The 27,954-nt window shown below is 38.6% G+C and overlaps 1 protein-coding gene across 1 annotated transcript in view; it reads right to left on the bottom strand.

Moving 5' to 3' along the window:
• Positions 1-27,954, bottom strand: part of THADA (THADA armadillo repeat containing) — a 161,268-nt gene that overhangs the window by 74,632 nt on the left and 58,682 nt on the right. The window contains 1 exon segment of the mRNA XM_032102842.1: positions 16,184-16,352. Coding sequence (XP_031958733.1) covers positions 16,184-16,352 — 169 coding nt within the window.

Raw genomic sequence — 27,954 nt, 5'->3', positions numbered from 1 at the left:
AGCCAACACAAATTCTTCTAGCATTAAGGCCTCAAAACTGCCAGTGAGAACAACTAGGCACCCATCTCACTAAATGCCAGATTTGCTCAAAGCAGCTGAAAACCACCCTGCATCAGTGATGGAAGGGACTATCAGGATACTTCATACCCTTTTTCATTCAAATAAGCACCAAACAAAAGTGGTAAGAGTATCTCGATGGGTTCTTCACTGTATTATCACTTTGCAATCAGCAGCATTCTGATCCTGGTTGTGTTCACCTCCACCCACCACTCCACAGTCCTGTCACTTTTGTATTTTACCAGCGGCTGCAATTGCAACATCACCCACTAAAATCAACAGTTTCTTTAGTTAACAGATTAAACACTTCATTTTACTACCTTTAGATAAACGAAACCAGAATCCAGGGAGAGCCTGTGGTTTCAAGTCACTTCACAGTCTCAATTTGGCAGAACAGAGACAAGTGGAAGGCACCACTACCCTCACTCATGCTTCCAGTACTTTGTTCATAGTCTCTGATACAAAGCAGCTAAAAGGTGCCACACACTGAATGGCTCCTCATCACACAGATCTTGTGTGCATCTCCGTTATCAGAGTGTTGCAACCTTTTTAGAGTCCTAGAGGGGTCCGTTCCATACCCTTTCCTAAATCCTGATCACAAAGTATCCACTAGTTATCAACAGATTATGCTGGGAATCGATGGTTTATGTTGAAGAATCATCCCATAAAGCCGCATACTTTCTGGTTTTTTAGCCGTAAAATTTACTACAGAACTAGAACCACAATAAAGCACATACAACAGTATGAAGTATGACTGCTTCAAATCAACTCAAACGTTAAAAATGTTTCAATTTGGCAAAAAAAGACAACAAAATGAACTAGCAAGAATATGTCAGAAGTTAGGGAATCCACAGAGGTAGTTTAGAAGTCTACTAAAATTCCACACAATTCCATGGTTTAACTGCACTTGGAAAAACAAAATAACTTTATTTGAAACCAAGTTCCCTCTTTCCCTCTCCAAACACTGTTACGTGTTTTCTGTGCACTTGATCAGTCTTGTCGGCCTTACAATACATTAAAAATTATCAACCAGCTGCAAAAAGGGAGTCCACCTACTTATAAATTTCTTTACTTGATGTTAAGGAGGATGAGTTCTCTTCTAGTTACAGATAACAAGAGAGTAAAAGCTTTTTGTTAAACAAGTTAAAAGGTAAAAATAAAATACTTACTGGTGACATTACAGTGTTCACTACATAAACCTGTGAAGAGATGCCCTACAGACAGCATTGTGCACCATACAGTAGCAATACTGAATATGAAAGTTTTGTATTATAAACCATGAAAGAAATGAAAGAATTCCTGAAATTCAGCACCTCTGTTTTAGTTACTGTACAAACTGTTAAAATATTGTACTCGTCACCCAAAATAACCCATTTTATTCACAGGAAAACAGGCTAATTAAAGAAAAAAGACCCAAATCAAGTTTGTCTAATTCAGGTCTATGACAACACCTCCTGCTCACAGCACCAAAACTGAATGGCGTCCAGGGACACCTCTGAAGTGCTTTACGCTTCTATAATCACAACACTGCAACTGTTTAGAGGATTTTTGTGGCTAATCATGGTGCTGTAATTCTATTCAACAAAGTTGTCTGTGTAAAACCCCAGGGATTCTTTACGTAGATAACCCCATTACAAGCCTCATTCCTGTACTGACTGAATGAAAAAATGTACGACTGACTGCCAACTTCTAAGCCTTTCTTCCTGTTGCCCTATTCAGTCTTTATAAATACCCCGATATAAAACTGAATTAAAAGATAACACTCGGATGGAACATTAATTCCTCTGAAAGGAAAAGGCTGATAGAAAAACATGAGCAAGACTCAACAAGTCAGAGAGTTGATGGAAAGAAGTGTTAAAGGCCATGGTGGTTAAAAACATCTCCCTTTCTGAGGAAATCTGATAGGCTACTGCACTTTGAGAGTAAAAAACCCAAGAAGTTACTGCTGTAATAATTTGAGAGCTGGACATGGTAAGTTTGAGAACCTTTGCAACTTGACTTAGGAAATATTTAGGATTAGATCATTTATTTGGACCATGTGATCAAAGAACTTCACAAATTCAACTTTACAGGAAATTAACTTCTTGTTTAACTGTTCACAAAGTACCACGTTATACAGGACTGAAAATAGCTTTGAATGTCATTAGAACTATCAGCTCTTATGTCAAATTTGACTTAAATGACAATGTTATATATTAAATGTATCTGTCTGAAAGACATTAACTTGAACAATTTTTTTTTTCTTCTCTAGAAGCATAATAGGGCTTTTCAGAAAAACGAAAAATTATGAAAATGAAACAACTCTAAGAGCAACAATGCTTTGTAGTTATACTTCCTTCTTTAACAGTGTGTCTCTACCACTTTTACCAACAGTTCCTATTTTTTTAGGGAAAACAATATTCTCCTTTTATTGCTAAAGGCAGGGTGATGTTTCAAAGATGGCACTTTTTTTCTCACCAGGGATCACTGACTACCAGGAGGCCATATCGTGTATATTTCAAAATTTGTTAAACACAAAATGCACATTTTGGTTTTCATAAGCTTTTTTTTCACTTCCGTCAATTGAAGATGCTTGATGCTGCAGTATAATTTTTAAATGTTTCTAATTATTGTACAATAATCCAAGAGAAGTAACTACAGTCAGAACAGTATTCCCTCCTCAGTTTTTAATAGCTACAAACTTATTTTATTTTGATTAATTTTAAAATAATAGCTTACAATATGATAATTCAGAAATATAAATTATTGTCTCAAAACAGCAAATTAAACAAAGGTGTTTCTATTGCTGGAAGCCCTTGATGAATTTCATTCTATTTATGGTCACGTTTAATATTAGTACCACCACAGAGGTTTGAAATCCTACGTGCTAAACAAGGCTCCCATAAGAAAGTGGTACCCAAAGGTGATGACACCAAGTCCCTTCCTTTTGAAATGCCTCAGGACTTTCTATAGGCTGCAGCTTTATGCTGCAACACAGGATACACACACAGTTTACAGTTTTTTATTAGATGTTACATCAGGAAATAAAGTCTAAAAAAAATGTGGCAACAGGATGTATATGTAAAGTTTTTCAGAGTGTTACTATGTCCATCTCTACAGCTTCCCAAGGCTTTTTTTGGAAGTGGGTAGTATTCACCAGATGGGAAAACAGCAGTATCACCATAGCACATGCATTTTCATGTTGATATTACTTACTTTCTTATTAACATAATAACCTAAAAAGTATTAAGCACGTAGCATGTTTCACACAACATACTGACAATACGATTTAACCTTTTTCCTTGTCTTGAGTTGGACTGGGTTCAAGAGTTACTTCATTCCAAGGCTCTACCTGGTTATTTCTTATGGCACAAAATAATTCAATAGGTACAAAAATCAAGCATGCACTCAAGCACGGCTCTGTCTATATTTCCTTTGAAAAAAGTGAACATTGTGCTTTTTACATTTCCTGTTCTATTTCCCAGCAGTGTCTGTTTCACCAATGAAAAAAGAGAGACAAACTTGGAAGGATAAGTAAAAGACTTCTTGCACTTTACAAATGGGAGATGAGCACATAACAGGCATTTTGTTTGCTATAGAAGTGTTTTGTGGGGACCAAGAGAAGTTGGCTTTTCCTACCTTAATTTTTTTTTAAGAATATAAATTTAAAATTATAAAGCTATACAAATGCATGCATTTGGACTGCTGAAAGGAAGAAAAGGTGCTAAGAAAAGTCAACCACACCCAAGTCAAACTCGGTATGAACTATAAATGCTCCATATCTTCCATTTATGTCAAATGTTTAAGTGTTGAATTCATAAATGATTTCTCATAGTAAAAAGACAGGTTTAATACTGTTGATGCATTTGCACCAACAAAGGGCAAATCGGATTTTAAGGTTTAAAAGCTTTCCCAATACACACTTCTGTCACAAAGACCTTTCTGCAGCTTTGAAAATACTAGTGTATACTTGAGAAAAAAAATAGTAACTACTGCTTATTTTTCACAATAAAACCAGGCCAGAATGAACAACTACAATCTGCAGAGGTTACCTGCCAAACAGCGATTGAGATACTCACTGCAGATGTGAAGATGTACTGAATCTGAAGTTTACACTTCTGAGTAAAATCAGTATACAGATAACACTTGGCCTGCATTTCTGACAGCATGGTAATTACTCCAGTGCAATAAGCAACAAAATAGCAGCTATTCTGTAAGAGAGGATGAGGTCCAGAACAGAGCTATAAAGGAGCAAATATCTGAAACAAGAGCTGGTGGGAGGGAGTGGATACTGAGGATGCCAGGGGAAACAGGGTAGAGATAACAGAGGCACAAGCCTGAAAAGGAATTAGGGAGGGCAGAATAGAAGCACCTGCTGCTTATCATTCCTTCAGAAGCCTTATTAATTCTTTGCTTGCTTAAAGCTGTGGGGGAGGTTTCCACACTCCCAAACATCAAGGATGATGATCCAAAGACAACCGGCACCTTTTGTGAAGTAGAGAAAAGAAGGGATCTTGACAGGTGATAAATTCGGAAACATCCCTCACCCTCTCAGCATCTCCCCATGCTATTAGACCACACCTCAGGTGTTTCCAGCACCTGAGGGAGGCTCTGCAGGGTACTTCAAGTCCAAGAGCTGCCTGCAGCTCCACTGGAAGCCACATTTTTCATCACCCAACTCAGAATCCACGTTATTATCACTTCTGGCCCTGCACAGCACCATCTCCACAAGTCACACTGTGTGCTTGAGAGCATTGCCCAAACACTTCCTGAACTCTGTCAGGCTGCTGCTGTGACCAGTTCCCTGGGGAGTGTGTTCCAGTGCCCAACCACACTCTTGTTGTTTTTCCCGATATCCAACCTAAACCTCTTCCTGTCACTGGTCACAAGAGTAAAGACATCAGTGTCTGCCCCTTCTCTTCCCCTCACAAGGAAGCTGCAACTGCAATGAGGTCTCCCCTCAATCACCTCTTCTCCAGGCTGAACAGACCAAGTGACCTCAGACACTCCTCATATGGCTTCCCCTCAAGGCCTTCATCATCCTCATGGACCTCCTTTGACACTTCCTAATAGTTTTGTATTGTTCTTATACTGTGTCACCCAGAACTGCACACAATATTCAAGGTGAGGCTGCCCCAGTGCAGAGCAGAGCTGGACAATTCCTTCCCTTGCCTGGCTGGCGATGCTGTGCCTGATGCCCCCCAGGAGACACTTGGCCCTCCTGGCTGCCGGGGCACTGCGGACTCATGTTCAGCTTACTATCGACCAGGACCCCCGGGTCCCTTTATTGGGCACTTGCCATTGTTAAACTTCACAGAGTTGGTGGCTGCCCATCCCTTATTTGTTGAGGTCTCTCTGCAGGGCCTCTGCCCTCAAGGGAGCTGACAGCTCCTCCCAGTTTAGTGTCACTGGCTTTTAGTTGAGAGTTTTAGCAGCAATGCCCCAGAACTGGGAGCATGATGTACTAGACAGTGGAAAACAAACTATGCTTCAGTTTGTTCAGAGCTTTGCTTCCCACATTGCCCCTGACCTAAAAGCGAAACAGACAGACGCTTACAGCAAGGCACCACTTCTGCTCCTCCAAATAAACTCTCCACCACCAGATACAACCATAACACAGCTTCTCCTTGTTAACTGTGCACCCACATAAACTTTCGGTCCCATGTAGTTTCTTTATGTCTGTCAAATTTCAGTAGAACCCTTCCTAAGCCTGGATATCCATTTACCATTCTTTTCTGGCCTAGGCACAAACAGCATTGGAGGAACAAAAGCAGAGGAACACATTTATGGAGTATGTTCTAGTTCAGATTCAGTCATTTAGAGCCTCAGTAAAAAACACCACACTTTAAGTCAAACAGCCACGTGAAAAAATGTTCCTAGAAAATTTTAGCACAACCAATAACTACGTCAAAAATGCTGGTATTCTAAAATACTTAAAATGAATAAAGGCAAGAAAAAACAGTAGTAAGAAACACTACAGCAAGGAAATGCCTGTGACATACAAATATTTAAAGAAAGCAAAGCAACTAACATGCATTAAATTGATTAAGACAAAAAAAGTACACTAAATTAATTCAAAAAAATCCTAATCTGATGCATTAACACCCTTGATACCAATTTTCACACACTGGAAAAGTGTCTTATTCTTGTTTGGGGTTATTTTGTCTCATGTTCTTAGATTTCCAAGTTCTTCCTCCTCTCTTCCTTTCAACTTTTTTTCTTCCACTATTGGAGATTCTTGCATCCTGGCCTTCAACGTTGATAAGTCTTTACTGAGTAGTTACCCATTTACAACCACTCATCCCTCTTCATTCAGTTCTCCCACCCAGCATTCTTTTGAAAGCCCAGCTTTCCCTTCCTTTCATGGAGGATATTTTTCTCTTTTGTAAACAGGCGGAGAGATTTTCCAAAGACCATAGAAGGCACCTTTCCCTATTTCTCACTACAGACTGAACTTCTGAAAACACACAACATGGTAAAAAAGCCTCACTGCACAGAAGTATTTTTTGTACATCCTCAAGCAGCCAGAACTTATCATGGATGGGTATTTTTAAAAGTATATCCAAAAAGTGTATTCAGGATTGTCTTTCTTTTGGCTCTGAAAGTTTTTTAAGGACATGGTTCCTAGATCAAAAGGAAGGGGAAAAAAAATCCTATGCGGGTGGGATGGAAAACATGTTTTTGGAGATGAAAAATGAACTCCATGGAGTACTGAAGTAATCCACTGCACCACCTAGGAGGATATTATATCTTCGGTAAGCTTTGCAAGTTTCAACTTTTCCCTTCCCAACTGTAAAAACATCCTCTGCCTGTGACAGAGTGATAGGATTGCTTTCCTAACTAATTATGAGGGATACTTATAGATTCATAATACAAAACAGGTGCAAGAAACATGCACAGAATTGAACACTTAAAAACTCAGACTTCACAACAGTTCAACTGTTGTTCTGGGAGGTCTAAATCAAGTTACTCAGCCAGTGCCTAGAATAGTTCGACTCTCTTCAGGAAGACTTAAGTAATGAAAAGTAAAACACTGTGCTGACAATTATTTGTTACTCACATCTCCATCATTTAAGGACAAAATAATGTATCCACTGTGAAAATTGTACCTATACAGAGGATTTCTCTTTGTTAACACCTAATCAGAGTTGTTTTATATAAGCACATTCATAGGCAGTGTTTTCAGTCACTGCACAGTTATCCTCGAACACAACTAGAGATGCCAGGTGAACACTAGCGATGCTCCATGGCTGTAATTGAACATCAGGCAGGGTACCTCAAATGGCCACACACAGGCAGCCAAAATCTCCACTAGCAGGGTTGCAGGAGCGTTTATTCATAAAGGAGTGGAACTACATGCACTGGAACAGGAAGGCCGAAACATTTGCAAAGCAAGCGCTTACCATAACCAGAGTAACAAGTGTCAAAACTTAGGGTATGGGAGAGAGGGAGGCAGTGCATCCATCAAGTCACCCCTCTCCCTGTACAGAGGGATGCTCTGTACATCTGTCCAACTGGCACGCCCTCCCTGGCACAACCCAGAGAAATGACCCGTTACAGGCTGGGGCCGCTGTGGCTGGACAGTGCCCAGGCACAAAGGGACCTGGCGGTACTGGTCAACAGCCGACTGACCACGAGCCAGCAGTGTGCCCTGGCGGCCAAGAAGGCCAATGGCATCCTGGCCTGTATCAGGAATGGTGTGGCCAGCAGGACAAGGGAGGTCATTCTTCCCCTGTACTCGGCACTGGTACCTTGAATACTGTGTCCAGTTCTGGGCCCCTCAGCTCAGGAAGGACATTGAGATGCTTGAGCGCGTCCAGAGGAGGGTGACAAGGCTGGTGAGGGGCTTGGAACACAAGCCCTGTGAGGAACGACTGTGGGAGCTGGGGTCATTTGGCCTGGAGACTCAGAGGTGACCTTATCACTCTCTACAACTATGTGAAAGGTGGTTGTAGTCAGGTGGGAGTTGGTCTCTTTTGCCAGGTAGCAACTGACAGAACAAGAGGACACAGTCTCAAGCTGTGCCAGGGGAAATATAGGTTGGATGTTAGGAAAAAGTTTTTTATGGAATGAGTGGTTAAATACTGGAATTGTCTGCCTGGAGAGGTGGTGGAGTCACCATCCCTGGATGTGTTTAAAGAAAGACTGGACATGGCACTCAGTGCCATGGTTTAGTTGAGGTGATGTTAGGGCATTGGTTGGACTCGATGATCTTGGAGGTGTCTTCCAACCTGGTGATTCTGTGATTATTAGTTACCTCTCAGTTAAATACAGCAGTGCCTTGTTTTCACTAACTGATGAATATTGCTCATTCTGTACTAAACCATGGGGTTTTTTTCCTAGGAAGATGTGACCTCACAAGGTTTACACAAACAGCATCTTTGCATATCCTTAGTTGCTGTAGGAAGGAACTCAGTGACGCAGAAACTGAAAAGACTTAATAGAGTTGTAAGAGCTGTGTACATTTGTGTCCTTTTGAAAAGCGGTGACATATCTTAGGAAGTCAGAGACAATATTTGAGAGCATTACTAATTACAGTTAGAGCAACTTCAAAGCAATGTACAACTTGTAGGCCTGCCCAGTCAATCAGCCATATTACATGCCTTTTTCTTGGCTTTTTTTTTTTTAATTAAAAAAACAGCTGAAAGAAAACCTCTGGCAAAACTCATCAATGACTCTCTTTCAGAGACTGCCTCCTCCCATTCCTGGAACTCAGCTGCATTTCTGTTGCATTCATAGATATAAATCTCCTTCTCAAATGCTTACTGCCTCCTTGTATCAGTGCACCCTTATGTAACAGTCAATATAATTTCACAGCATGAAGACATGAGACAACTGTTCTGCTATTGCCAGCTACATATAAGTGAATGTTTCCAGCTTGACATCAGTATTTCTTTAATGTTTGTACTAATCTTAAAAGTAAGGCTTATCTTAAACACTAAAAAACTGAGGTTAGAAAAGAAACAGCTGAAAGGAAGTTTCACAGGAAAACATTTAATTTAGCAGGTTTATTTCTTTGATCAGTAGATAAAGTAAGGTTTGTTTACTATATTGAGTTTTATAAGCCAACACTGAACTGCTACACTTCAAACTTACTGCCAAGACAAATAAAATGCAATTCACCATAGTCAATGTTTCTAGGCTACTGAATAAAGCCAAGTAAACAATACATTACTTCCCCATTCATTCTCTCAGACTCTAGAAATCCTCTGGCTTCAAAACCAGAAAAAAATATGGTCACTACAGCACTGCTGCTAATTCACATTAAGGATTTTCAGGTGAAACTAATGAATAGTACACCTCTCTCTTTTACCCAGCAACAAGGACCAGCATCCAAGAATGACCTTCAGAATGTATTTGACTTGTTTCCTCATATTCTAGTGACCCTAGTCATTGGAGTTTGTGGGGTTTTATTACCTATTCAGTCCAATAAAAGGTCCAGTGACTGCTTGTGAGTTCTCCTTCATGCATCATTCTTCCCTGCTTTATTTTTGAATTATTTAAACTGCCTTTAGTTCTCTGAGTAAGTATTCAAGTATTAAACTCATAAAACATGAGAGTGATTGCAATCTGAAATACCTAAAGCCTGACCTTCCGTTGGAGTAATTTCAGCCAAAATCCTCCTCCTCTCAAAGGAAGGAAAGAGGCATCAGCATTCATTAGGCAGCCTCTGCTTTCATTACTTTTATCAACAACAACCTGTCTTAATACAACTCTGCCAGATAATTAAACTACCCAACATATTGATGTTTTCATCATGAATTGCTGCTTTTCATTAGTAAAACCATGTACTTGATTTTTATCTTCCACAAAGTCACATCCATACATCTCTGGCTCAAAAGTGCTGGAAGCTAAGACAGCACATGCAGATGTTTCTCCAGCTGCTTTGTCTCACTCTTTTTCCTAGGCTTGTGCCATCAGTCCTTGCTGGAGGGAGCACCCTGACAGACAAATCTTTACATGACCCAGTATGGCTGTTTTGAGGTTATGTTCTTGTCCTGATTTTCTTACCACTCTAATGAAGTTTCCAACCATCCTTTAAATCAAGTATTTCATCTTTAAATCGCTTCTTCCAGCTCTCCATTAAGATTTAAAAAAATCAGTATATCCAAAGAGTTGATACAGAGAACTTAAAGTTCTACCATTGCGCAAACCTCGATGGATTCAATAAACTCCAGAAATAAAAAAAAAAAAAAAAGAAGTAGTACATGACTTTCATAGTATTCAAAAGGCCAGGCTAGATGGGGCTCTGAGCAACCTCATGTTGGAGAAGGTGTCCCTGACCGTGGCAGGGGCATTGGAACCAGATGATCTTTAAGGTCCCTTCCAACCCAAACAATTCTATGATGCTCTCATAAAAGTCCTGTACAGAAAAACCCACTATGCAACCATGCAGGTGTTTTAATCGTATTATTATTATTTTTTAATACAAAGGCTCTAGATTCTTTCATTTTGAAGTATTTTCAGAAGAAGATGGGTCTATTCTGATAAGAGGATGCCATTCCCTGAAAAGTAACTGCCGAACTTCTTGTCCCACTGAAGTCAGTAGGAAGCTTAATCTTTAAAATGAATGTTAACTAATGTACAGAGTGATAAAGCCAAATTTCTCCCATAAGTCTAATTTGTCACATGCAACTGAGTCAATGTGACTCAGCCTGTTCTTTAGATTTCAGACGCAACAGTGCTGCTTGTTTCAAAAACTAAACAAAAATGTTCAAAATCTCAAAACAACATTCCTTGCATGAGACTTTGCATTCATATGCCAAACAGAACTGTTTGAAATTAGTGATCACAAAAAACAAAACAAACAAGGAAAAACCAACCCCCCACACACAAAACACACTTCTTTGAACCAGCCCACTGCTCTAACACCCATTTAGCTAACTGAAACTACAGAATTTTGCAGATAAAAACTCAGTTTGGAGAAAGTTTGAATATTAAGCATAAAACTTTGTGAAGAGCAAATGACTGCTGATTGATGACACTCAAAACAACATTAAATAAGTGAATTTCCATTTTTATCTTCATGAACTTTAACCCTGCACCAAAGCATAACAAATTGTCCGTTTCATCTGCAGTTGTATTTTGTATGCCTTTAAGAACAGATACCCAGAGAGGAAGAAATACAGTTTTTTCTCTTGCAATGCAAAACACTGCATATGCTCAGGGAACAAATCTCAGGATAAATCAGTAGGAGTGACAAAGTAACAGTAATAAGTGGGAAGACAGGCAATGAGAAGAAGAGAAGCTACCAGCCAGGCCTCACATGAGAAGATGGGGATAGAAAGAAATTTTCTAAGGACCACAGTAGAGCAAGCAGAATTTCTGTGGCTTTTGAGTTATAGCAGAAACCAAAACCAGTCACAAAAGGAAGGATCCACCTGCAAGAACATGACAGACCAGCAGAGGATTTTTTTTTTATTTTATTCTATGAAGTTGGTTGATTCCTTCTATGAAGTACCACCCAAAATGTAAATACTCATCATGAACAAAGCAGATTCCAGACAGAAATTGTTCTTTAATGATATGTGCAGCTGGGAACTTCTATGAAAACCTTTATCTTGGACTGTGCAATCCATCTCCTGGCAGAGGCAACAAGTGGAGGCACACTTAAACTCATGCAGTCCCCTCCATATATAGCAGCAAATGATAAGGGGAGAAGACAACACTGAATCCTCCTTCCTCCTAATCTGTGCTCAAAAAAATGCCAAAGGGAATGCAAAGAGCTCTTCAAATAGAATGGCCAAATAAGAGAAGCAAAATTTTTTGTACTGGTTTGTATCCCAATCTCAAGCTAGACAGTGTCAGCATGTAGTTATGAATCCACACAAGACCTCTAGAAAGCAAGGCAGCACCTTCAACGTTTCAGAACACGGCACAGACAAGTTAATGAAAACATAATGTCTCTTTTAATAACTTTCATTGACCTAATCCCTTGTGTTCTGAAAATATGTAACTGTAGGCTTGCCAAAGTGAATATGAAGAAGATCAAACTGATAAAACACAAGATAATGAGTCATTGATGTGGCAGATTCATTAATTTTGAAAACAAATAAAACCTTAACAAGTAATTACGTCTGCTCATATTAATGGCAGCTGCCCAATGGTATTGTTCTTGATACGAATAGCATGTAAGAGGGTATACACACACTCATTAGAGTACAGATTTTTCCAGTATACAAATGTGAAAAAGATTTCTGGAAAACTAATGAGTGCAGAACTGTGACTGAAAGCTCCAGTCTACTATTGCTATTCCACTGTACTAAAAAACAACCGGATTCTCAATCCATGAACATCACACAGGCTTTGAAATCCAGCATCAATCATGTTAACTGATTCTCACAAGATAAAAAACAAAAGCTGAAAGTCTAACATCTGCTTTCCATTGGCAACCAATCTGTAAGTTTATGCAATTTGGGAGGGGTTTTTTAATCATCATAAATAACCCAGCAACCAGATGAATTAAAGGTGCTGCCTTGTTTTCTGGACAAATCATGATAGGGGTCCCTGTAACTTTTCTTCACTTCAAAGCATTCAAAGGAAGACTTTAAGGAATTAGAGGAATTAAAAGGCCTGTGTGCAGATAGCAGTCTGTGATATTGCTGGGATCATGGAGATGATACAAGTAGCTGACATGTTTGGGGTAATGCAATGGGGGATACAGGTTCTGTAGGAAGGACAGGTAGGGAAGATGAGAAGATGGGGGTTGACCTCTCTGTGACAGAAACGACCATAACGCACAGAGCTTTGCCTGGGGATGGACGATGAGCCATGGGAGCTTATGGTGAGGACTGAAGTGTGGGTGACACTCAGGGGTGTCTGCTATAAAGCATGCCAAACCAGGCAGAACAAGTGGACAAGGGCTTCTACAGACAGCTGGAAACAGCCTTGTGTCTCCAGGCCCTGTCCTCATGCAGGGCTTCAACCACCCTGGCAGCTACTGGGCAGGACCAACACAGCACTGTGTAAGCAACCCAGAGGCCTCCCAGAGGAGCACCGACAACAACTCCCCAATAAAAAAGCAGGCAGAGCAAACAACAAGGGAGGAGCTCTGCTGGAACTCCATCACAACCAAGGAATGCCTGATTGAGGATGTGAAGGTAAAAGGCAGCCTTGCCTGGTTCATTCTGAATTTCTCAATTTTTCAGAAAGACAGAATATATACTGCAGAAATTCCAGTCCCAGAAGAGAGAGAAAGTCAAAAGAACCATTTGATCCTCTGATAAGAGAAACCTTAGCAATCTTCCCAAATATTTGTAAGTTCCTCAGCAACTGCAAAAAATCAGAAAAATTCACGAACATAAAGGCTTCCCTATCAAATTCTGATACTCTTCAGAAGTCCCTACATAAAGCTTCCAAATGAGCTCCTCCTTTCAGCTGATCAGCTAAAAAGTGTAGATCTTAAAAACAGAGCCAGAAACGTTCATTATTCAAGAAAGCTAGTACAAAAATTTCTGGCATTGTCTTATGAATTAGAAACTTGATTTCCTTCCCCCAGCCCATGCCAGTTTGGATTATGGAGCAAAGCAGAATCTGTACTCATAAAGAAAACCTTAGACATAGAAAAGATTTTCACTGTCTTATTCAAGTCAATGCATTTGCTCATATGCAGAACTGCTTCTTGAATAATCATCAGCTCTCCAAGTGTTACAGAACGCAGCATCCCTCTTAGATAATTCTTGAAAAAGAATTATTCTGTAAACCCTGTAAAGCATAACACTATTTTATCCTCATGAACATTCACATTCCTATGTAAATTGAGCCACAGTTAAAACACTGTGGAGAAAAAGACATTTTCACATAAGGCAGAGGTCTGAAGTTAAACACATCTCTGCATCCATGGTCAAAAAAACACTTCTTGGCAAGCTCAGCATTTTGAAAACCAAGCCATGTCTGGACAAGCACTTCATGCTGAACTCTTTTTGAATGATCTTTCTATAAATTAACACTTGGCTTGCAACAGATGAAGTGATTACATAACTCTGAAACATAAGCTGAAATATACCTTCAAGATTCACTACATCTGGCACTGCCACCTAATTTCTGAATAATTCCAGCCTTCTTTTTTAGAACTTGACAGCATATGAACACTGAAATAAAGTCGGGCAATGAGCTTCTCATGTGACTGAACAAATGAAATTACTGAATTCCATTTTCGTAAGATATTGGCCTTGTATTACTGGAAAAACTGTATATTTATTGAGTTTTGTACAAACTTGCTCTTTTTAGTAGGGATTTTTGTTTTGGTTTTGTATCAAGAAAGGGTGATAAATCCTCCACTGTGTCATTGGAAAAGCAGTGCAACAGTTTTGAACACTTCCAGATGACCAATCTCTCTTCAAGTAAGCCTTCTGAGAAAGCGCTTTAAACCAACAGTCCCCATAATATAATTTTCTACAGTTCAATGAAGCCTTACCAGCAGATTTGCAAGTCCCACTTAACACTGATAAAAAAGAAAACTGAAACAAGGCATCCAGCAGCCCCTAAAAGTCACAAACACGTTCCTCTTTGTACTGCTTATACAGGTTGAACTACCCGGCACTGGTATTTTAGAGCTACAACAAACACCACTGTCCTTTCCTCTCCATTTTTTGCACATCTTTACCACCCTACAGTACTTCTTCTGAATGCTTTGTTATTTTAAACTAGCAACAGATAGTTGCCATACACGTCAGCCATACACTAAATTAAATTAAAGCATTAAATAAAGATTTTGGAGCATCCTTGATTCATAAGCAATAAACGGCAAAGCCCAAGAACAAATGTGAGAAACCAAACCACTGAACTGGTATGGTAACAACTGACATTTTTGGAAGAGTATCATTCTCTGACTGCACTGGTCTCTCCTTGTGCAGTACAAATTGCAGTAGTAGCTCCTAATAGTTGCTCAAAACTGATGAAATATCAGGTTAAAGCCCTGGGAATAACTTCGACCTCACAGATATGGAAAACTCCCTACACCTCTGCGTAAGATCATGTTAGCAATACTGGATTAAAAATTAGATCATCCTTTGGGCTCTTTCATATTCACCCTTTTTTTTTTCCAGGCAACTGAAAAGAAGGCAATAGCTCTATACAGTATTTCCAGTCCATACCCTCATGACTAGAGTTATAATCATTTTGGATTAAGAAAGCATTTCATTCTCGCTGTTGGAATAACCCTCTTTTCCTAACACTTCAGGAGCTGTGAAACCCTTTACAGGTAAAGCTGACATTAATAGCTCTAGAGGGACTTCACTCATTTCCTAGATTTCCTGAAAGTCCTGATTCTAATGGGAAATAATATGCTGGAAAAAACACAATTAAAACCCAAATCAAAACAACCATACACACCCCAGCACACAGCTTACAGTGGGAACATGTACCTAGAAAGTTTGCCAACTAAGACAGACCAACAGAGCTGATCATGTACAATATGGCTTTGTTGGAAGGTCGCTTGTGAAAAACAAGCAATAAAAATCAGTAACTTATTACCATGATAGCTTAAAAATGAAACACAGTGAACTGACTGCCATAAACCAGAGGAATGATACACGGAGAATGAAGAAACTTCTGGTAAGTGAGCTGTACTCCAAAATGTTTCCAGAAGCCAACATATAAAGTTTACCACAACTTGTACAGCACACTGACAGGAAGCTGTTGGTGTAGCAGGAAAAGCAAATGAAGTAATAAATAATTATGTGGGTAAGTAGTGAATCTGAAGATATATATACAATGCTACTGGTGCATGAAGTTCAGCTTTGTCTTGGATTTGTTCAGTCATTTTGGGCAAGTCACAGAGATCTCTCCATAAATACATTCAGATAAGGGTATTTTCTCTTAAAGCACTTTAATCTCTGGAGATGAAACATTATATTGAAATGCAAATGTTACTACTTACAGCTTACTGCCTTCAAATGACAGCTGAAACGTGGATTCCACATTTATCATCTGACAGAATCAACTCAAAAGCAGTCTTCATGTATGTTTTGACAACGTATGAATGTTAAGCACAACTCATGGCATGTTATCTGGCTGTCAAGTATGACCAAAAAATGTTTAAAAAACCCTACAGTAAAAAAAAAAAAAAAACCAAACAAAAAACCCAACAAAACCCCCACAAAATGAAAACAAAAAAGTCGATGTAAAACAAGCCTCCCAAGCTTACTTGCAGCAGGGTTCCATGAACAGTGTTCTGTCGCATGCAATGAGTGGCAGGGTCTGGGAGCCCCTGCAGCAGGGCCAGCACTGTGTGTGGAACTTCATTGGCCATAACAAAGGGAACGAGGGCCCGGCCCGACATCTCGCGGCAGCGGTACACAGGGGAGTGCCCACACCTGCAGAAAGGAGAAAGACCTGTTACTTCTCATCCAGCTCCAATCACTGGGGTGCCTAAAACAAAACAAAGCATAATGCAATGAAAACTGTAACATATTTCTCACAAATCTAATATACAGTCTTCTCAGTAGTGAAAGAATATTTGCCCAGAAAAGTAAGTCATACTAGAGCTATGCCAGAGGATTTGTTTCCATTCAAAAGTTCTGGTGTTTAGATAAAGAAAAAAGAAAAAAAGAGGAAAAAATGCAATTATGCCATGAGACAGGTAAGTATATAGTCCTGTAAATATTTTTCTTGATGTTTATGTTACTTACTAATCATATTCAAATGTATTATGAGTTTGACTTAAATTGTTATCTCCATGTTGTTAATCAGATGTTTCCATGAGAACACAACATGGTGTCCACTGAATTTTGGGCCAAAACTCCCACTAGTTTCTAGAACACATTTAAAGGCAGGAAGTAAAAGACATTAGAAAATAACTTTCCATTGTTTATAATTAGTATCTAAAAGAAAAACAGCAGTTAATTTTGAATAAAAAGTAAGATGCAGGACCCCACATACGGTAAATGCCAAAAAGAATCTTTCACCTTTTAGTGCAATTAAGGTTTTGACAGGCTGTAGATTTATGAAAATACATACAGAATGAGCTATTCAGCTACAGTAACACATTAACCAGTTATATGGTAGCATGTATACTGAATTGACGTGAGTAAGAGTCCTTAATCAGCTAAGCAGGTTAGGCTAAGTCTTTCAAAGCCAGTAATTCTTGCAGGTGTGAATTTTGGCAATGCAGGTAACAATTCAGCCACCCAGAAAACTGAGAAAGCTACTACAGGGTTTAGACAAAAAAGGCCAAATGTCTTAGGTGATGAAAAATACAGTACAGCTGAAGTTATGCTCTGATACTTCCCAGATGATTGTGATGACCCAAGAGAGACGGCCTTCCCTACTCCAATACTCATCCTTTTCCTGAATTGCTTCCTATGTATTTTTATCTTACAACATCACATGTAGATGAGATTATCCCCTGCCAAAATGATTTTGACCTCTGCTGAAAAACAAACCAAAAAATCCTGCAGTGTCATGCCTACATATTTAAAAGTTAAATGAAATTAAAAGGTATTCCAGATTTTCAAGTATCTGTAGCAAATTTAAATCAATATTCAAAGTAGTAGTTTATTTTACTTTACTTATAATAAATAATTATTTAAATTAATTTATTTATATTACTTTATTTCACATCAAAGAAATACAGAAGACAGTTTGCATCTTGAACCACCAATCCAGCTAACAGGGTTTTGAACACTAAGAAACTAAACAGTCCTAACTGAAATAGATATGTTATGCCTTGGCATGCCTGAAAGACACAGGTCTCCTTCAGAGAGAGCTATACTACCCCCTAAACAACAGTTTTTTGTGGGAATTTTCACCCTTGCAAATAAGGTTGTATGTTCCATCATGATTTTTACAAAGACCATCTTTACATTTCCTTTTCACAGACTGGCCATCCTTCACTACAGGATGCTAGAGCAGAACAGTCACAATTAGAGACTCTGCCATAGGAAAAGCTTTAATCCCGTATTGACAAGGTGTGAGAAGAAAGCGCCAAAAAAACCCCTTTTTTTTTTAAACAAAAACATTTTAATTCTACTTCATAGTAAACTGAAACCTAAGAAGTAATTGTCGGCAACCATTCTTTCAGCTCTGCTGAACCATGTTTTCTTAATTTTGTTTATGACTTTTACAGATACCAAGGAATCTGACATGTCTTCACAGGAGTGGAAAATGGGTAAAATGCCAGGGTTTCCTCTGCCTTGTGCAAGGGTACTTTCCAACACTACATGCTTCAAGAGGGGGCTTTCTCCTCAAACACAATGCAACGAATTACTATATATTTTTAAACAACCTGACTTTAACTTTTTTGTCTCGTAAAAGCACCAAAGATTTATAACACATGCACCTACGTATATGGAGATACAGTATTTTACACGCCAAATTTTGTTCCACTCTATTATTTTATCAAATTTATTATGAAAATAGAAGTGACTGCTCTACGTATAGAAAGAAGAAAATAGTTTCACGTTACAGGCAAAATTTTCTCAGCTGCCTGAAGTCCTCCCGTAGAGCAATCACACAAGGGCCCCGTCATGGGGAACTCCCCCAGGACGCCGTGGACCCAGCTCTGCAACTTTCTGTGCCTGAGGCAAAAGCAATCCCACAGCCCCCGCCTGCCCAAAGGGCAACCCAGCCAGCAGCCTGCCACTGTCCTACACACCTGCTGTACATTCATGCACACTTCTCACACTCCAGGCTGCCACACAGGGTGCAGGGTGTTCACAGGGACTGACACCTTAGCGGGAATCCTGAGAACAGCACGCCTATGAAATCAGCACTAAGGAACAAGAGCACCACAAAAGTTTAAGAACAATACAGTATCTGCTTTATAGGGACATGTATGGGAACACATGAAAGGTATTTCACATCAACAAACAGCTTCCCAAATCTGAGATGGGTTAACATTCCTACTGTTTCTTCTCATTTATTTAAAATACTTATTTTTAAATCTAACACTCAATGAAAAACAGTTCTTTCCAATCCTCACCGCCCCACAAGAAACAGCACTTGATAATACTTAAAAAATACTCCTCCTTTCACATACATATGTCAGATGTCATGCCAAGTCACCACTAGTGACCTATCCCTGAACTTCTGCATACCCTGAAGGCACTTAGGTGTACATCTCTCATGTTTTGAAGGCACTTGGCCTCATTCCTGAATCATGCAAGAAGTTTGCCAGGAGAATGTCAAAACATATACTAGTTTTTCCATCCTCTAACAGCACCCTAGATCAGAGTTTTGATTTTTACTGGATCCCACTTACATAAAACCTCTCACCTGTAAATAAAACTAAACAGGATCAATTCTCAAAAAGGGATAGAAAGACTGAATGCAAATAAAACAACTGAGCAACAGAAAAATGTCATTCTAACCCAATTTTGCAATTTTTTGCTCATTGTTATACCAAGCTCCAAACCATACACTTTAGCACTGAGTCTACTACCTGTATTGTTAAAAATTTGTTTTATCTAGAGTTTAGCAACCATTATGGGAAGCAATCTCACAAACTGCATCAAGAAATATTATTGCACAATCAGTAACTCAGTTTTGTATCTGCAGCAAAACCCAGCAGCTGAAGAAAGAAGCATTTTAAGGCTGTGGAACTACTCAGGTTACTCCTCCTGCAGTAGTTTACCACACTGCCATCCCTGAGATGAGTTTCATTTATGTGATAGCAGTTGCCTTGGTGGGACACTAGCAGAAAAGGACCTCCAAATGTGGTACTTCACCATCCAGACTCTGAGCTTCACCTGGCAACAGCACAACTCAAATCTGCTGCAGGCTCATCACCTCTGTAGGAAATACAACCAGTGGAATCTTGTATCCATTAGGACAGCATAGATGTGCATACAAACCTGCACTTAAAATTGTTCCATCTCCTTTGATTTGAAAGGTGCTTGGGGGAGCGGGGGAAGTGTTTTCAGTATGTGACACTACCTTTACATGCAGGCAGATATAAGTAGACTTTAAAATCTAGGAATTATCTAAAATGTTGTCATATATAAAAACATACATCATGCCGACCTGATTTTATTATTCTTCAAGGCAGCAACAAGAATGAAACTTGCAAAATCCTCATGTGATACACTCCTATTCAATCCTGAGGACTATTAACAACTGTAGTATTTCACCTTGAACTCAGTACTGTTTATCTAGGTGCATGAGGTATTGGATGTAAACATGTTTACTTGAAACAGTCCACGATCAAGAACAAAAAGTCAATAAATCTGAGAAGGTTTCGCTCTGTGTAACCGTAGATTCAATTCAATCCATTTCCACTGCTCCGTTCCAGCTTCAACACTTAGATCCTGAACTGCCCTCCTAACTGACATGATTTATCACCAACTCGCATAAGGCACAAAGATTCCATACTCCTCTGCACACATCAAAGTATCTGATTTATTACTCTGGCTACAAACAACAGAACACTAGCTGTAAATAATAATATCTTAAACTTCTTCTGGGGAAAAAAAAAAGAAAAGAAAAAACAAACCTGCAGGTGTTTCCTATGCGCTCATTTTCCACCTTTATTTCTCCCCCTTCAACAGACTTCATATTACCCAAACTAACAACACAAATAAGGATTACCTTTTATATAAAGGTCACAGAAACAAATTAGCAGAATTAATTTGAAAAATTACACCTGTTGCTGAAAATATGTTCATTATATTAAATAATTCCTACAGTTGTTAGAAGGACTAGCAAGGAGAGAAATGTCTATTTCCAGGTTTTACTGGCTGTTGTCACAGTGATCTGTGCATTACTAACAATGTCATTTCTTATTAGTGATACAGTGAAGGTTCTGCAGAAAGGGCTCTGAGCTTCTAAGTCAATCCAAGTATCCTACCACCATCACAAGGAGCTTGGGGGAAGAGTGCAGCATGAAGCAGGAAAAGGCCTTGCAATTCAAACCAACCACCTCTGCCTGCAGGTTAGAGCATTTTAACAGCCACCAGGGCTTTTAGAAGATGAAAATGATTGAAAAATATAGATAAATAAAAATCACATAGATGGTACTCTTTAAATCCTGGAGCTAGTTATACCACAAGGTCCTAACAAATGCACTGTAAAAAAAATTGTGCTAAGTCTTCTGTCTGATTCTATAGAGACACAGTAGGTAGTATGAGAAGGAGATTTTGTCTTTCCTCCACGATGCAGCTATACAGTTCAAGTTATGTCATCAGTTCCAAAGCAAGAATTAAAACCAAGAAATGAGAGTAGGAAAAACACGGATGGTGGTCAGAGATCAGAGGGAAAAGTATTTAGCAACAGATTCAGTTCCTATTACAAGAGTTTGGATATTAACATTCAAGAGCATTGTATGCATTCCTGAAGATTATAATATTAGTAAATTTTTCCCCTTCAAATTATCTCCTAAAGGAATACCTTTAGCAACTACAAATGCAGTGTGACAGGTTTCCAAGCTAAGTGAGGTCCAAAAATAGAATTAAACAAAAAATACACTCATGCTTCCACACAATTAACTTGGACTTCCATACTGTGGATGAATCAGCAGGACAGTGCCTATTCATTACTGAGAGAGTAAGGCTTCCTGGAATATCAAAAATAATTTGCTACACATGTACCTACAGTTTCTTTTGTTCATTTTTTGATTTGCTTGGCTTGTGCTTTTAAGGAAACACAACAATTTTCCATTTTATTTTTCCGTGTTCCTTAGCAATAGAACTATCCAAAGCATTTAATTTAAAAACTTATTTCTCTGTGGAAACCTGTATTATAATTGGGCTGAGAATAATTTTTTGTTCTTTAATCTAAGATTAAAAAAAAAAAAAAAAAAACACCAGAAAAACTTGAGTTTTGATATGGCTCCTCAATATTTACCTGTAAAATAGGAAAATATTACAGAGGTACCAACAGTTTGTGGGAGGTTTTAGATCTACAATCAACACATAAATGTAGCTCAGGAAATGTTTGAGCAAAACCATGGACAGAAACAAGCCAAATTTAATTTCAGGTTATTTATGTAGTACTAAACCTCTAAACTCTTATCTATTTCCTTTAAAGTGATGTTAATGGTTGCCCAAACTTCTAGTCTCTTTATACATTGTGTGAAGTATTTTATTCTTCCAACTTGGGCAATTAAGATAAAACCCCATGTTTTTGTAAGGGCAGTAGTTTCCACACAAGCACTTAATGAACCAGAGTAGCCATAAATACTGCAGAAAGTATGTAGGCAAAGCACACAGGCTTTTATTTGAGAAAGCTGTCCACAAGCTCTGCCAGGAGCTGTTTTTCCATATGTTTCCCAGGGCTTTCTAAGGAAAAATTATAGACATTTCTCTCTTCTTGTCACCAAGGCCCAGGTTAATGTAAACAAGTGGCCAACTGATACCAAGCTGAATCAACATCAGAAACTTGAATTGTTGTGTTTTAGCAAGCCAAAACACCTAGGATCGCTAACATCTGAGTCTATGAAAACTATTACTAATACAGTGTGTAAACTCCAGAGGAACAGAAATATGTTCTTGTCAAATGGAGATTTCCTATAGAACATGCTGACACAATTTAAATGGCATCTGTTCTTGAATTCCCATCAAGAAATCTCAAAGAGTATGTCCAGGTAGGTAGACTCTAGGCTTATGTAACTACTGAAGATATATGAGGGTAGAGCCTCCATTTCGGTTCAGAGCACTCTAGACCAAAAAAAAAAAACCACCCTGCTCTTATCTCAAGATCATGTAAAAGACAATTTTATTCAAATCTATTTCTACTTCGTTAATTTGGGAACAGTTACCATGATGTTTCACTACTGCAGAATAACAGAAAGAAAAACACACCACTTACTACCCAGAGCTGGGAAAAAAAAACAAAACAAAGACTACTTTCTGTCTTAGCAACTCTATCATTATTCTGAACTCTATGAAAGGGAAGTTGAATGAAAAAATCAATTCTCAGTGCCTTGTGATGATTTTCAAAGCTTCAGATGATTGTAAGCAAAACTGCAACATGAGCAATTTTAAAAACATATCCTCAGACCCATGAAAACATCCAAAGGATCTGGGTTCTCAAAGATGCTTTCCCTTCCAGCCATACCACCAGAAGTATCTAGCTCATTGCTAAAAAGCCTTCCCAGTTACTGACTCTTCCCAAACTCAGACTGTTCTTTTTAAAGAATATTGGCTTTTTAAAGTATCATTATACTTGGTTTCCCTTATCATCCTCTGGATAGTTAATGTATTATTTCTCTCCATTTTCATATTCCTTCCTGCAAATACTTTTCCAGAATAAGCTAAATATTATCTTTTGGATACTTATCTTGACCAGCAGAGTACTCACTGGTTAATTTTAAGTACATAAATGAACAATAAAATTACTTCACCAATCATATATTGACAGTTCAGCACCCCATCATGTTTTTTACTCGATCATGTTTCAAGCAAGTATACATCAAGTTCAACACACATCAAATTTTAACCCAGGATCCCAGCCACTTGTCCTCTTCAGGATTTTGCAACACTGGAAAAAGACAGGTACTCTCAGTGCTCATGAATGCCTCTCTGACAGATGTCACCCTTTATTTGCCATGAATCTGAAAGCTCCCTCAAGTTTGTGAATATTTCCTAAACTGCTTCAGACAATAATCTGCCAATGATTGATGAACACAGTGGACACTGGAATAAGAAATTAATTACGAATACCTAAGGGTTGTGGTATTTCCCATCAGCACCACTTGGATACCACACATCTGTCCACAGTTTCAGAGAAAAGACAGGAATACAGTAAAGAAGGTACAAGATGAATAAAGAGTTTTAGTAGATCAGACGGTCTTGAGCAGCCTACTGCCAATCAAACACTTCTCATTCTTCTCTAGCACTACAATTTGAACTTAATCAAACTGGAAAAAATTACAGCCTGTTTACAATTTGTTATTTAAAAATGCTAAAAGGAAGAAAAAGACTGAAACCCTTCTTATTAATAAATATTTATAGTGAACCATAAATATTTTTACAGATCAGTATCAATCACTATGCAATCAGGATTGCACAGAAAGGAATCTAAGTAGAAATGGAAGACTTCCAAAACAGTCCCAGTTCATTAGAGATAAGCTCAGTGGGGAAGCGAATCCCTGTCCTTCCCTCCTTCTCCCCCAGCTATGCAAAATTTCCACTTCAGATATTAAGCAAGAGATTTACTACAAGAAAAATCTAAAAAACAGTGTACGCTTTAAGGGTGCACATTGCTCCTTTTTTCCAAATGTCTATGCCAGCCCGTGTTTTGGGAACCTTGCCCATAATAAAAAGGATATCTGTCTTCATCTCACAATGACTGCTCAGCCCCATGAGCTTCCCCAACAAGGACACTGGGCATTCCAATGAGTCAGTCCAATCTCATGGGGATTCCAAATAATGCAGTATTTGCAGACAGTTATAACGCTGAGCAGTTATACTGAACAAATATTAGTAACTAAAAAAAACCCAAAGCAAATTAAAAAACCAGAGACCAAAGACTGAGAAGATGTGCAGTTGATAAGGGAACACAGGGAGATGTTTTCATAAACAACTGTAATCCTAAGCAGCTATTTTAATACAACAAGGCTGCAACAAACACATGTAGTTCTTTTAATCTAATATGAAAAGGCATTCCCACAAAAGCTCTTTCCTTATCAGACCCCTGATAAGATTCCCAGTCGTACAGAAATGACAGTTGAAACCAGGGAAGTTTTAATATTAATTCTCCTACTGCTGCCACGTCACACTAAAACACAGGGAAAAGAGGAGAAAGGTAGAGGAAACATTTAGCACAACCAGTCAGCTACCTTGTTTGGCCACTTACCAGAAGATACCAGTGCTCAGCCTACAGAAAATCAGATGGCTGCTTTCAAGGCTGGTACAGGATGATATACTAAACCCACACATATAACTGCACATGTGTGAAACAAAACAAACACCAGCTAATCTGTATTTAAACAGCTTATATAAACAGCAATTTTAGCTTATAAAAAATATATATACACTAATTATTTCCTCCAAGCTCTTCTCAAACAAAATGAGGGTATCTTGTTACTAGAACTTCAGCATTTGGCCGTCTCTTGTGCTGTTTATTAAATCTAAAATTTAAGACTTTGAGATAAGTCTTACACACTTTTGAATCTACATTTGAATTTTGTTTCTTTATTATCCATCTTACCCTAGACCCATTCCCATGAAGCCCACACAGACTTTGTCATAGGGCTACAGTGGAACAGAACCAGCCACCAGAACAGACTGGATATAATTTAGCATAATTAAACACAATACAGAGCAATCAAACTTACAGGCACGAGTCAACAAAGAACAACTTTTTCAAATGAGCAACCTACATGCGAGTAACATCACTGATTGGTGAAAATTTAAATTGACACAACATTCTGCAGTATTAATACTACTACATCTGAGTCTTCTTCCTTAAGAAGTGAGCTGTCTCGTGTTTATGAAATGGTTAGACACAACTGAAACTCACAGAGAGCCTCAGGTCAGCTGCTCTGCTTTCTAGGAAGTTAAAATAAACCCAGATCAATCTCACTATTTCCAAAAATCATAGATGATAAGAATTTTCTCTCTCCTTCTCTAAACACTCTGTTAGGAATGGCTTAAAGTTTTTTAAAATTTTTTAATTAAAAAATGACAGTGCTCCATCCCACAGAACATTTTTTCTCATCACACACGGTTTTGTTTTCCTTGCATCTTAGTGTCTATCATTAACCAACAGTCACACTGATTATCCTTGTATATTAGTAACAAGCTCTTGAGTGCAAAACCAAAACCCTCAGTCCAGGGTGGGGGACGGAGAAGGGTAGAAGGGCAAAGAGGACAGCTGTGAAGTGCTTCCCACTGCCACCTACCCTGGGTCCCTGACTGGAAACAGCACCACGGGACTTCAGCATTTGGCTCTTCCATTTTGCATGAAGATGCAAGTTACAAAATTCTGCCCAAGAAAACAGTGCCTCTTTCACAACTGTGTTAATTTCATGGAAAGATGTTCACATTTCTTGCAACATAATACACCCTAGAAGCAGCACTGCTTCGAAATCTGTCTATTTGCTGAAGTTTTAAAAGGGAAATTTCATGAAGAATTAAGTTCTGTCAAGGGGAAGCCAAGGCACATACATCCAACAAGGTTTTAAAACCTTACATTGTTTGACATTTTAATTTTTAAAAAAACTTTCTAAAATATTAAGAAGTCACACTCTTAAATAGAGCTAGACTCCAAGTAGTGAAAAAGCATCCAAGTTAATAAAGCAATACCCATTTTACTCCTTCAGAGCATTCAGCCCAGAACATTTAACACTAAACAAACATTCTGTCAATGCCATGGTACAAAAAGACATAAGGTAACTCAATTCTAGATCATTCTGAAGAGATTACAGGTCTTTGAAAAAGGGAGAGGGAGGCAAAAGGGAGGTTATGTTTTTGTTTCATACTTAAAACATTACCTCCTGATTAGCTCCCTTGTTAATTAAAAACATGCTGTACATTCTTTCATCTTAGAAAGTAACCATTAAAACAGACCTACCTAGCTCTTTAAAAAAAATAGAAAGTGAGGTAATAAGTTGTGAATCAAAGTGTTCCAAATAAAACATCTGCAGGGGGAAAAATAGCTTTATAGAACTGCAGATAGGTAATCAAATGTCCTAGTTCAACAAGGAGTAACAACTATGTGCTCAGAGATTGAGATTTGTCCTTGCAGCATTTAATCCTGCTCATATTGTGCAATTCATCTCGGCACAGTCAGAGCAACCACAGCTCTACTCCCACTAGATGGAAAATTCCACTCGAGCTTAAGTGACGCTCTTCAAAAGCCCAACTTGGATTCTTTCTGCTCAGCCCAGTTTTGTACACAGAACTGCTCATCCGCTTGCAAACACAATACTCTGTTCATCTTCTCAGTGCAACAAACACACACCACTTCACTGCGGGCTCAGCCCTGCAAGACCAGTCGTGGGTCACATTCACCCTTCCTCTTTGCTGCCTGCATGGCTGTATCCTTCCTGGACACTGGTACCCATGTCAAACAAAAACCTCATGGTAAAAAGTATGGCAGGGCAATTACATGTTCTAACTGCACTGGACTACCACGTGATTATACGTGTATGCAGATGCTATAGAATGCAACACTGACTGAGCAATTCAAAGAAACAGTTTATATATACAATTTAATGACTTGGTGCACAGGGCCTTTGGCACCAGACCTTCTCTTTGATCCTCTCAAAGTGGTTACTTCACAACAACCTTCATTACCACCTCCTAAAGAACAACCAAATGAAGAGGAAACAATTTTATTTTTGTACATTTGTTATTGTAGAATGAAAAATAGGAAAGGAAATAGAAGGGAAAATAGCAACGTATTTGTTTTACCAAGATAAATTATCCCTGTATATTCTGACAAATACAGTCAGAATGAACAGAAAATAGGCATGGCATTCAAAGAACAAGGATGTAAGAACTGTAGACAGAAGTACAGCCAGTAACAACACACTGAGGTATATTATAAATACATTTACCCCTGCAGAATCCTTGGTATTGTCCCCTGGCAACCATAAAAATTCTAATACTTTGCTAAGTAACCAGACAGAAAATGCATCTCTTTACACCCACACACATATTTTTGTCATAAATACGTAGTAATTTTATGCTAGTTTTATACCTGCACCCACAGCATTTACTGCCAAAATCAATGGGAAGGAAATGCAGAAAACATCATCTTTATCTGCTGCATCATTCTACTTTAGGAACACATTTAAAGGAAAAGTAGGTCCAACAGTACAGGTCTCTTAAATCTTCCAGCTTCTTGAAAGATTTTATTGGGATTCTCTCCCCACATCTTCTGAAGGAATTTAAGTAACCTCAAGATAACAAGCTAACTAAGTGTGAAAAGTTATTTTGCTGGTGTATGTACCTTGCAAAAAGTAGTGATCATAATAGAAACAAGGACAAAACTGAAAGGCTGCAACCAAAAGCTTATAAAAAGTTAATCTATTAG

The sequence above is a fragment of the Corvus moneduloides genome, chromosome 3 (assembly GCF_009650955.1).
Source record: "Corvus moneduloides isolate bCorMon1 chromosome 3, bCorMon1.pri, whole genome shotgun sequence".
NCBI lineage: Eukaryota > Metazoa > Chordata > Aves > Passeriformes > Corvidae > Corvus > Corvus moneduloides.
Note: the sequence above shows the minus strand (reverse complement) of the source record. Positions and strands in the feature narration are given on the sequence as shown.